Source organism: Ptiloglossa arizonensis, chromosome 13 (assembly GCF_051014685.1).
Source record: "Ptiloglossa arizonensis isolate GNS036 chromosome 13, iyPtiAriz1_principal, whole genome shotgun sequence".
NCBI lineage: Eukaryota > Metazoa > Arthropoda > Insecta > Hymenoptera > Colletidae > Ptiloglossa > Ptiloglossa arizonensis.
This window is the reverse complement of record NC_135060.1, coordinates 8679270-8691920: the sequence shown is the minus strand read 5'-3', so window position 1 is coordinate 8691920 and position 12651 is coordinate 8679270. Positions and strand designations below refer to the sequence as shown.

General features: G+C 48.0%; 1 protein-coding gene across 3 annotated transcripts in view; it reads right to left on the bottom strand.

Annotated features, from left to right (window-relative positions):
* Positions 1–12651, bottom strand: part of Chinmo (Chronologically inappropriate morphogenesis) — an 80643-nt gene that overhangs the window by 46155 nt on the left and 21837 nt on the right. For 2 of the 3 annotated variants that reach the window (XM_076325265.1, XM_076325264.1), the window contains exon 2: positions 10478–10705. In XM_076325265.1, the coding sequence (XP_076181380.1) occupies positions 10478–10598 (121 nt within the window). In that variant the 5' untranslated portion in view covers positions 10599–10705. Of the gene's footprint in view, positions 1–9033; positions 9601–10477; positions 10706–12651 lie in introns of those variants that run through there. The other variant, XM_076325266.1, reaches the window with a different exon arrangement.

Sequence of the window (12651 nt, the reverse complement as noted above, 5' to 3'; positions counted from 1 at the left end):
AACGACAAAACGTTGCGATAACGAGTCCGTATTCGTTGAACCGTCGAGAAACGATTTTTTTTCTTCTTCTTTTTTTTTTCCGTGCATAATGGATACAATCTTTCACCGTGTTATCGTCTCGTTCAATGATCGATCCGATGACAAGCCCCGAATCAATAATTGAACGCGATCAGATCCGTGTGACAATAAACTAGAATACACACGCTTTGTTTCGGTGTGAAAAAAATTTTAATTATCGGACACTGGTGAACTTACATCGAAACAAAGGAAGCATTTCGAGCATTGGATACAAAGATAAGGGGATACAAATTGACCGAGTATAGAGACAACGATAGCTCGTCAACGCTGTAAAGTAAGACGAGGACGAAACATCGAATCCGTTTCTGAAGCGGAGATCCCATCGATACGGATACGGTCTTACATAACTGTACGCAACGATACGTATTGTTTCGTCGAAAGCATAATAGACACCGCTGCTTTAACGTTTCGACGTTTAAATATTACTTTCAGTGTTGTTGCACTCACCGAGAATTTCGATAGAATATTTCGAAAGCCATTTCACGGAGATATCGTCCAGATCGATATCGTGTTAGTTACGATGCGACATCGATGGAACATCGTTACGTTTTTGAATCAAAACAGAACAGAGAAGTAACTCGAGAAATCTCGCGACACTTTTATTCCGTACATCGCGGTAGAAATTCCGGAATGATAATTCGAGAGAACGGGTAAAAGCCATTTGTTTGCGAAGTTTCGTGAATTACCCGGCCGCGTTCCTCGAATACGAATCGGAGAGAGAAACACGATACAGTGTCAATGGCCGGCATCCTGTTGCATCAGAACTAACCTTGACTCTAAGGAGTGTACTTTGCTTGACTGAGTTCACGAGTTTACGAGTCAAGTACGTTCACTCCCCATTTCTCGGTTATCCCCCTTGTATCGGTCGCGCATCGAGCCTGTAAAATTGCCTTTGTGCTCGACTCCTTCGATTCTCCGGTCTTGAACAGCGTTTCGTTCGTTTATCGTTCAAAATCGTAGCGATTTTTTTACACTCGGACCAAAATGGTGTCGATCGAGCGTTCGTGTCCATCGAGTTCACCTTCGAATTTAATGGAACGTTCGACAAAAGGTACAAATAATTATTGTACGTGCGACACGATCCGATCGAATTTTACTCTTTCTTTGCACGAAAGAATTTTACAATTTTACAATCTATTCGATTTCTCGGGTCTGAATCTATTACCGTGACACGAGCAGAACACTTGTCCGTAATTCAGCTCGAACCTCACGAGTGTTTACAGTGGCGCAAAGACGTTCAATACCGTGTACTATTTTGATTCGATACTATACGTCTTCATCGGACCTATCCTATCAACTCGATACGCCATTATTTACGTCGATCGTCCGATACTAGAAAGTACTCGTTACGCGTATCGAACACTCGACGAACATCCTGTTCACGTTTTCGTTCGAGTTTCATTCCAGAAAAAGTCAAGTACGAACGAATATGTTCGTATTTATTAACGAAAAACGAAACGACTTTCCGACCCAATACAACGAAACACAGCTATAGGGTTTATTTTCGTTAAGTTTGAAAAAATTCTAACGAAAGAAACTATTCGCAGTATACTTCGAATCATCGTTTCAATCGTGTTCAACGTCTCTTAGTCGAGAAAACAATTTTTATTGGGTTGTTCAGGAAGTGATCTCGTTTTTTGTTATATATTCGTTTTGAAATATATTCGAAAAACGAAATGTCTTTCCGACCCAATACAACGAAACACAACTATAGAGTTTATTTTCGTTAAGTTTGAAAAAATTCTAATAGAAGAAACTATTCGCAGTATACCTCGAATCATCGTTTCAATCGTATTCAACGTCTCCTAGTCGAGAATACAATTTTTATTGGATTGTTCGGAAAGTGATTTCGTTTTTTTTTTTGGGTGAAAATGAAACACGATTTTCTTAGAGTGTACAAACATTTTATCGAATTATGTATTCTCCATTTTGGAGAACGAAATAACTTTCCGAACGACCCAATAGAATGTCCGATCAACATGCACGTATCGAAACTGTTATTACGTCAATGCGTTTTTATAATTTCTGAAGAGTCTGTACCGAGAGAGGGTCAAACGAACTCGTTGATACGGTTTCATGGCGTTCCTTCTAATAGTTTTTATGCCTACTTCAAAATTGCCAAATAACGGACCGCGATAACTCAAAGTGGTTGTATCTCAGAAAACACAGATTTGCATACTCATGTTTGTTACGACTTTTTGCCACGGTCCGAGTACCAAGCCTGGAAATTTTGGACGTTCGTTGTGCGAACTGATTCGAAGACGAGAACAAAGAAAGATACTTATTTAAGACTCTCGCTCTTCTCGCGTTGATCGTTCTGCATAAAAAAAAAAAGAAAAAAAAAACACAGAAAAAAGAATTCCAACACCTCGATCAGCAGAAACGAAAATATAATACTCATACGAAGAAACTTATTCGCGTAATTGGATATTCCTACGAAGAAACGCATTCGCGTAAATCAAATCCTCGCTACTGCGAAAGACGCGAGTTTTCGTGGAAATTTACAAGGATCAGTTACCTGCACGAAAGTGTTCCCGGCGAAATGTTTACGCGATTGTCGATCGTTTTCCTGGACAAACTCGTTTCCAGAACGCGGAACCCCCGTTGGACACAGACTCCTTTATGTACGGGAACGAAAATAGACACGAGCGCAACCTTCCGCGATGTATTCTCTATATTTTCGAATCGCCGTACGAAAATTCGAATAACGGAAGTGTATCTGCGCTCGAGTGGCCTTATCGTCAGATAACGCGCATTATATTTTATTTATGTACGCGGTTGAACACCGAGAGCGCGTGTCGTTTACGTTCGCGATCAATGAACGAGAACCAACCAAGGAACAGCGAACACCGTTTCCCTGGTGAACGCGTTCGTGTCCGTGCGCGAATTACCAAAAAACTCGTGCACGCTATTTTTACACCGATGCCCGAAATAGGCTACCTACGAACATCGATGTTTTCGCCCGTTCGACGATTACGCTTACCTTCGACGACCAAACCGACGTCGCGCCGTGAAAAATGATTACGATCGTACGGTCTCGAGGGTCTTCGAAACTCTACGATAATTAATAAGCCATTGATAAGACGATGACGACGCGCGCGCGGGCGTGCGCGTTTAAAGTGTTTTCGTGACGCGTGCATATGCAACACGCATCACGGCCAACGCGTTCGTGCGTATTTCCGCGCTGGGTGCGTTACGGTTGCAACACACAACGGTGAACCAACGACACGACCTACTTAATTTCCTGCTTACGATCGACCCTTTTAGTTCACCCAGATACCGAGACCTCTCGAAACCGTGTCCGTCCGTACGTTAACGCGTTGCATCGGACACGGTTGGCCCAATAAGAACGATCGATCCGTACGATAACGATCGCGTCCACGTATCGCTTTATTATTGTTATTATACGTCGTGAATTAACGACCAGCAACGCGACACGAGCGCGATACACGCGTGAATACGATCTCGAATCGCCCGGCAACAGGTAGACGAATGGAAATAGTGTTTTCTCGGTTACGGTTGTAGAAATGCGCGTACTGCACGAATTTCTAACTCTAATCTGCGGTTAGGTTATCGAGAACGCGTGTAATTATGCGTAGACAAGAAATCTTGTTTATCTTTCCGATCGTAAGTGTCGTTCGAGAACCGTTTACACCGAGTTTAATTTCAATTACGATTGGAAATTCAATCGCGAGGTTACTCCTTCGAAGAGTTGCTCCGAGGATCCACTGGCTTGGAAACCTAAACGCGACTAAGTTGCAAGTTTATTGAAAACGATCGTCGAAATTGCTAAGTTTCGATCGAATTATTGAAAATGATCGTCGAAATTGCTAAGTTTCGATCGAATTATTGAAAACGATCGTCGATATTGTACGTCCTGGTTCGCGTTCCGTGACATCGAACGATCGTTGCGCCGAGTGATTGTTTCGCGCGCGCGAATGCAACTATTTAGGTCGCACTGGTGAAATAAATTCCCATCGTGTCGACCGCATACGAAACCGGTGTCCGCATCTAAGGACAGCGTCCGGGATAGTTCCGCTCGAATACCAGCGAACGGTATACGAATGTTTCTGGTCTAACGTTCCACGTGTCGCTTGCACACTCCGCTTAATCTCGCGTTACGTTATACACGCATACGCGCGTGCGCGCCGGCGCGCACATCCTCGCGCGCCGATGATAACACTCGTAACTTACGATTCGTACGAAATCGGTCTTTACTTCGATCTTGGCACCGATACTTCTCGTATCGCGTGCCACATGTATTCGTTCCTACTTCGTGCTCGACGACGATTCTTACGTCGAAAATTTTTCTCTCTTTCTCGCGTTACGCAACCCCCGATTGAACAATTATCGATGCAAACGACTAATTCGTGCTTCGCAGCTCGCATCGTAAACGGATAAACGTTCTCGCGTTCGTGCATCGGTCGTATCGAAGAAACGTACGTGTATTTTATGGTTAACGATTGAAACGATGGAACGTAAAATGCAAAATTTTCGTAACGCGAACTTTCGAAGGAATCTTTGAAAAGATTCTGGCGATGCAAATTGTTCGCGTACGCTTACTCGGGAAATTTAAACGACAATTGGGGAAAAATATAAAATTAATATTCCAGAGAAATTCCTTTACTATTTTCTACTCTCCTCCGGCTGGAATTGATCTTATTACATTTGTACATTTTGCAACGCTCTTGTAATTGTTCCTCATTTACAAAAAATATAAGAAACTAACGGAATATACACATCCTACTTCACAGAATACTCGAATCTTATACACCGATGACTTTCAGTTCGAGATACATCTCGTACAAGTATACCAATTCTTCGTTTACGAGGCTCAGCGCTACCGTGAACATTAATCGCGAAAGTATTTAATTAGTTTCCGAAAACGTAACAGGAAAAGAAAAAGAGAAAGGAAAACCAATCTGGACACTGATTAATCGACGATGAAAGAGCGAGGCTCGGCGATCACAGTTTTACGACTTAACCCTATTTACGAACCGAGAACGTAGATCCGCGCCGAAAGCGTACGATTCGGACCGCACGACGTAAAAATTGTTACCAACGTCGAATATTCGAATTAATTAACGACTCGTTCGTCGCGCCGTAGGAAAATCGTGTAGGAAAGCGTGCAGCTGGAAGAGAGAAACGACAATGGTTCTAATCGGTGAAATACAGTAAGGGATAGACGCCGTAGGTGTTACAGAGACAAGGCCCAGCTGTTACCGAGCCCCCGATACGAGATTACCAACGCTTTCCGTGTAGAATTCCTCGACGAGTTGCGCGCAAGTTCGGAGGACCCGCGTGGTCCCACGCACGCACGCACGCACGCACGCACGCACGCACGCACGCACGCACGCACACGTTTAGCCGCGTTCAGCGTTCCAGTGCGTGTACCACGTGTCGGAGCTCATCGAGCAGTGTGCATCGCCTATAGAGACCGAAGAAGACCGCGCGACGTAGACTGTTAGATCTAACTGTAACCCGGGCCTACTTTCGGCTTCCTTTGGGCTTTCGAACGATTACATATATCCGTGGTGTGTACGGTCGTCGCGCAGGCGCGGGGGCCGACACACTGTGCGAACGAAAGCTTGAGCACACGTTGCTCAACCGCGATTCTTCTCTTTCCGACCGCGCGTTAACCGAGAGTCCCTTTCCTTACCAACGGGCACACACCGTCGTCCTTGAACCCTTCCCACCCAACGACCTCCCTTTTAGGTTCTCACCCTCTCTGGCTTCTTTTTTTCTTTTCTTTTTTTTTTTGTTTTCAAAAGAAAGACCACTCACCAGGCGACAAAGCATCGAATTACTCTTCCCGTTTCTCCCATCGGAACGGCTTTTCGTCGACTTTCGCCATCCAGCGAGCAAACTACTCGGCCTTCGGTGGCTACTTTCGTGACACCGGAGGAGAAAACTTTTTTCCTTTCCCTTCGCCCTAAGGAACGTCTCGCGTTCCAGCGTCGCGACGTCGCGGTTCGCCGCGGTTTTCGTGAAATCAGGACACGCGCGTGGAAGAACCGAGCACGGAGAAAGCGTTAGAAGGAGGATCTCGGGGTCCCCCGGACGAGAAAACGGGGCTAGAGTTCGCGTCGCATCACGGGAGAGGGGGGGGGGGGGACGCGAGGGGGGCCCCTCCACCGATGGGAGGGCCGAGAGGGACCCGTTGCACGCGCGTACAAAAATTCGTATCACATCGTAGAAACGCGAACCGTATCGTTCCTCGTTTCGGAAGTGTCCTCTCCTCGTGGGCCACCGAGGGGTTATCGCGAATCGCGTGGTGGACTTTAGATGTTCAATCATCACGAGATGAAGGCCGCGGACCAGTTGCATGCGACGAGTATCGCACAGAAAACTCGTCCACGCGCCGTTTAATATTTACCTAAACAACATCTCGAGACGCGACGAAACGAGACTCGAAATACTCGATACGCGCCTATTTCGCACCTTGGACGGACATTGGTGCCGGCGTGGGGTCACTTCTGACCCGTACGAGGATCTACAACGCGTTCTCGAGCAACGAATTTTCCTTCGTGTTTCTTCGGTACTCGTCTTCGGGGAAATTACAAAATACTGCGATATTTGTGTATCTATACTCTATGGAAGATTTACGAGGGTGTTCGATAGTTGTTAGAAATTTGTTAAGAACGTATTTCTGGATGCAAAGACACTATCCGATTTATTAATAGAACGAGAAAGATCGATTTATTAGAATCATCGAACATCATAGCAAGAACAATTCGTCTGTAGAGTCTAGTGCCGGTGTAACTGGTACTTGGACTGCGAAGGATCGATACATCGATGAATTTTATCGTTTTATTTATTTTCATGTTCCACTGGATTCCTAAAGACGCAACGCTCGTACATCGACTTCTCCGGTGTGAATGGTATTAAGTTGTTCGGAAAGTGATTTCGTTTTCTTTTTCGGTGAAAATGAATCACGATTTTTTTTAAAGCGTATAAACGTTTCATCGAATGATATATTCTCCGTTTTGTAAAACGAAATTACTTCCCGAACAACCTAATAAAATAACGCCGCGGAAATGTGACACGTTTTAGATAAAAACGGATACGGCCTTCCTTTCCCGCGCCACACGGAATACTGTTGTAAAATGCGTCGATCCGTGGCACGCTCGTCTCTAAATCGCTCCGACTTAAACGCTGACTCATGTGTCGAGCAGCTAAGTCCGAACTTCACCAGCTCGAATTGGAAAAGACTTGGCCATAACCGTAAGAGGATTAAGCGCGAATAGGAAACGATCATCTATTAACCATTACGATATCGCGTTAATTAACGGTAGCCACGGGTAACGTATAGTTATTTTTCGTACATCCATAATCTATCGGCCTCGAATATTTTCATTGTAGTAATTAGCGATAAATTATTTCCGAGGACGTTTATTTGAGCCGAGACGTTGACTCGCCATCCCGATTCGATTTCACACTTGTATCGCCGCCGGTACTTATCTAATATCGAATCTGATACTATGGGTGTCCGAAATCGATGATTAGTGCTATCCGAATAATCAACAATACAAGTTACGGCCATCGTTAGCACTTCTATAATTCTCAATTTCGAACCGTGGTAGCCGATCGATCGAGTAACTGATTCTAACCGGTGATTTACAACCGACGTTTCGTATCCCGTGCAAGATTGCGGTAGCTATTTTTAAATTACGACAGAACCTACCGCAGAACCCTCCAAATCATATTCACATTTTATAAAACACCTTGCGCCCAATTACCGATGCTATTAACAACGAAATCTCGTTATAATATATTCGTGTTGTTTCGTGCTCCGTAATTAATTCGCAGCATGGTTCGCTTTGGGTCTAATTCAATTGCTGGCTTAAATTCTCCCGCGCTCGATTCAATAGACTTTCCACTTTGATTTTCATCCGAGAAGTTAAAATCGCTTTTGAAATTTTCAAATCACCTTTCAATTTTCCACACTTCTCCGTACTATGGCTTCCGCGATTTTCGCATCCCGGTTAATTTTGTAAACGTTTTTCGTCGATACGTTGCTCTTGAACTTTAAACAATGCAATCGATTTTACGCGAGATTGCGGAGAGCGAACGATCGAGCAAGATCGCGAAAGAAAATTGAAAAGTCAACGTTACTCGTCGATTACCCTAATATTATGAACCTTGACTTGTTTCGCTAAACTTGTCAGTCACGAATATTGGTTCCCCAGACGTTAAATGTCGACCGAACAGACGTATCTGGACGATCGATCTACATAACCCGTAAGACCGTTATGGGAAGTAAGACCGCCGCGATGAGCCAACCGACCAATTAAGCGACCAAACGTACCATAGTCATCGTCGAGGATAGCGATTCGTCGATCGACTCGACCGTTCGCAATTTCCCTTGTTAAACGTGCTGCACTTAACGGAACACCGTTAACGATCCCTGAATCGGGCCCGAATCTACACGATTCGTGCTTTCGACGACAAAATGGAACAACGATGCAACGAAAAACGTCGATCTGCAACATTCGATCGACGTTTTCGCGTCGAACGAACCGCGAGTACAGAAGTCCCGAAAATCGTGTGCCGCGAGAATTGCACATTCTTGTTTACTCGGCGCGCCCGATAAAGGAACATATATCTAGCCCCACGTGTTGGTGTATAGTGCCCCGTTATCATCGCTGATAAATCGTACCGAATTTTATTGACGTCGTAATCGCGCGGTCCCGACAGCCTGTACTCGTCGTGGGATTCGTCGCAGCCGTTGCACACGGTAAGTAAATTTTAACGCCACGAATGCAAAGACCGAAAGGCTTTCCAGTAAAGAACATTGGAGATGACGTTATCGTGCTCGATGGTTGAAACGAACGCGAAACGATCGCGAATCGTGTTAACGAAAGAATCTGTTTATCTTTTAGAATCGTAAAAGTCGAGTATCGATCTGTATACGACGATGCACCGCGAATCGTGTTAAGGGAAACATCTATTTACCTTTTAGAATCGTAAGATTCGAGTATCGTTCCATATACGACGATGCACGACACTGGGAATCATGCCACGTATGAAACATTTCCACCGTACGTAATATCATTGCCACCAAAAACGACGTACAACGAATGCACACAAATCGGTCGATTTGGACACAGTAGCTTTCATTCCTTCGAACCTGTTACCGCTCCTTGGTTCGATCGTTCGCGGATTGTCCGCCAATCACCGGATCCGAACAACCGGTGCATCATCGACACGTGAATTAAAAAACAAGCCCGTATCCATCGAACGAAATGAAAAATTTCCTCTCGAAGGGAAAAAAATCGTTACTCGAATTTACACCGAAGCGATACGCTCGATTCGTCACTGACAACGATGCACATGCACGTGTTATTTTCGTACCGGAAGCCGCGATAAATATAAAATCGACGCGATCGCCGGTGTATTCCCGTTGCTTTAATCTCGGTCCGTGGCACGCAGATACGAGCCACCACTTTCGTTGGGAACGGATCCGACGAAACGCGTTCCAGTTGCGCGCGATCGATCGACGATCGACGAACTGACGCGTCGCGTGCCACGGTGGCGACTCGCGAATCGAACCGGCCGATGCGGATGCACCGAGCTCGTTGCACCGCGGCTCGCCGCGAACTGCGGTTTCGCGCGACGAATCCGTAAGAATGTTGCATTCGTCGGGGGAAATCGCGCACACCGATCCGTCCACGGTCCGGTCTACGTGTGCGCGCTCGTACGTGTAACGGCGTGCATCGACGTACGTCGAGTGCACACGCGTACGTACACGCGTATCCCGACGACGTGCAAAGTCGCCGAGATTCGCATGCACGCCGACTGACTCTGCGCGAGTGGAGACTCGCCCCGCGTGATTGGGCGAAACGGGGGTAGGGGCGGGCCAATCCGTAGCCCGCTGCACTTCGCCTGCACTCCTCGCCTGCACACGTGCACCGTTTGCGAACCGGCGGCGTGCAACAACTGCACCAGCCGCACGGTCAGGTGAACGGAATCGCGCGCAAGGAGTGATGGCGTCGCTTTGGTCCGGCATGGAGGACAGAGGAACGGTGTCGCGCGCGCGTTACCGCGATTTCGACGCTTGCGTCGCGACGCTGCTCGCTTTATTCGCGACCGATAAGGTGACGGAAAAAACGCGCCTGCTTGTTGCATACGCCTCGATGTCCGCGATCGTAACGCTTTAGACGCGAGCGATATTTCCTCTCGTCGATCGAAATAAATACATTCGTCGAGAGCGGAGAGTCTCGTCGGTGATCGTCGTTTCGTTCTGAATCGCGCGCGTAGAGTTTCCGACCGAGCGGAATTTCGAAGCGGAACTTTTTCTCGCGCTTTGCAAACGCGTACGCGCGAACATCGAGGTCCAGTTCGCAGGTGTATATTGGTAAACGATCACGCTTTGAATGTAGGATAACGTGTGACTTACCCTCGCAGAACAGGGTGACATCGGTCAGACTCTCGCTTTTGAACAAATTCGAGAACGCTGTCGCTAAGTTGCTACCGAAACTATTCCACTTGAGACAGAACTGGTGCTGATGAGAGTCCATGATGCCACCCCTAGGCCCAACCCCGTGACCTTCGCCACCCCTGTCTCTGCCACCTTCGAGTAGGTATTTTCCTTCCTGATCGCGCTCGTGCCCAACAGTTCGTCCAGCTGTACAGAAAATAGTTTTTATACAGTCTCGGTTCGAGGAACGAACGCAACGCGTATTACGGGCGTAACGGCCGGGTTCGCGGCCCGATTCGTTCGTTACCGATCGTCGTTCAACGATCCGCGTTCCGTACCGTGTATCGTCGAATTCGTGATCCGAACGGGAGATACTCGTGACACGCTACGCGCGCGAATACCGTCACCGCTCGCGCTCCGTTGGATCGCGTGGGAATTCTAATACGCGATAAGCGCGAACCGACATGCGTCCAAAACACGAACGCGGTTAACGCGTCTCTTCGTAATATGCCGCGGGATCGATCGCGAATCTCGCTCGACGTATTTGTATCTCTGTTAGGAACGAATGCGCGAATCACCGATGACCGTGCCGCTCGGCCAATCGCTCGACCGCTCGCGCGTTTGGTACACCACCGTGTCGTGAAAACTTCTACCGGATTTCCGCGGTGCGCGATAAAAACATCGAGCGAAACCTACCAATGCTCAGGACCGTATTACCGTCCGCTCGCAGCAGGCTCAACGGAGGCAGCACCGACGCATCGGTGACCGCGCTTCGTTCCTACGAACCTCCAAACGGATCCGCGAACGCACTTCGAACAATCGTAGACCGGCGTTCCTCAACGGCGAATCGAACCACTTGAACAAACCGAGCTCCGACCGGGCCCCGAACTCACTGAAGGCAGTGCTCTCCGCACCGTTCTCGCGTACACGTGTCCACGCGGCACATGATCCCCCGAAACCGTTTACTATACGGTGGGCACTGTTTTCGCGGCTTCTTCGTTTGCCTCGTCGCGAGCACGGATAACGAGCTGCTCTCTCGACGGTGTCGCGGTGAACGAGAGGAAAAGAAAATAATAAAAAAAAAAGAAAAAAAAGTGGAGACGACAACGACAACGACACAACGACGACGACGAAAAGGAAGCGGACGGTCGTCGGTTCGCGCGGTTCTTTCGATAAGTGTATCCGAACACTGCTCGCGTACACACTGATGGCCCCGAGTCTCTACGTTTCACCCGGCCGAAATCGAGTCACCGACTTGCATCGCGCATCGTCGCGGCGAGAAACGAATCACGCGTAACTGTCCGTCGCCCGGTTCTCTCTCTCTCTCTCGCTCTTTCCCTTTCTTTCGTTCTCTCTCTCCCTCTATCTCTTTCTCCCTTTTTTCTCTCGCTCGAGCACACGCACGCACGCACACTCTATCTCTCTCTCTCTCTTGCAAGCGCGCGCGCACGAGCGCGCTCCCTCTTTCGCGCGAACCGACTCTCGGTCTCTCTGTTCCACTAGGCGCGAACCACGGAGAAACAGATATACGTCGGGCCTGTACGCGCGGGAGGATCGTACGGTTGATCGCGCGAAGCGAGAAAACCGCCCGGCGGAAGAGAGAAGGAGGATCGAAGACGTCGGTGGTGCCGTGTCGCGGAGGAAAGAACGTGAATATGGGTCATCGGTGCCGATGCAAATGCGGTTAGACGAAATAGTGTGAGTTCGGTGGTTTCGTGGGGCCGGTGGCGGTAGCACGGCCGAAAGAAGAGGGAAGGTCGCGTAGGTGGGAGAAGGGGAGCGGTTGGTGGAGGAGGAACCACGGTGGGAGGGTGGAGGAGGGAGGAGAGTAAGATTCGACTTTTTCGGGCGAGGGTGGGGCAAGATTGCTTAAGGCTAGAAGTTTAGTTCGCGTGGTTCTCTGTGCCCCCTCCTGTCGCGCGCTCTTCTCGCTACTCGACGCGTTTCTCCGTCTCTTCTCCTTCGTACGAGGTTGTCTCTCGATCTCGCTCCTCTCTCTTTCTCTCACTCTCTCACTCGTGCCCTTTTCTCGCTCCCCTTACCCTCTCCTTGTCTCTGTCGTTCTTTCGCGCTCGACCCCCCTCCCCTCCCTAACGCTTCTAAGGTATCGCGCGCATCCCCGCCACTTTCTAATCTAACACGTGCCAGGGCCG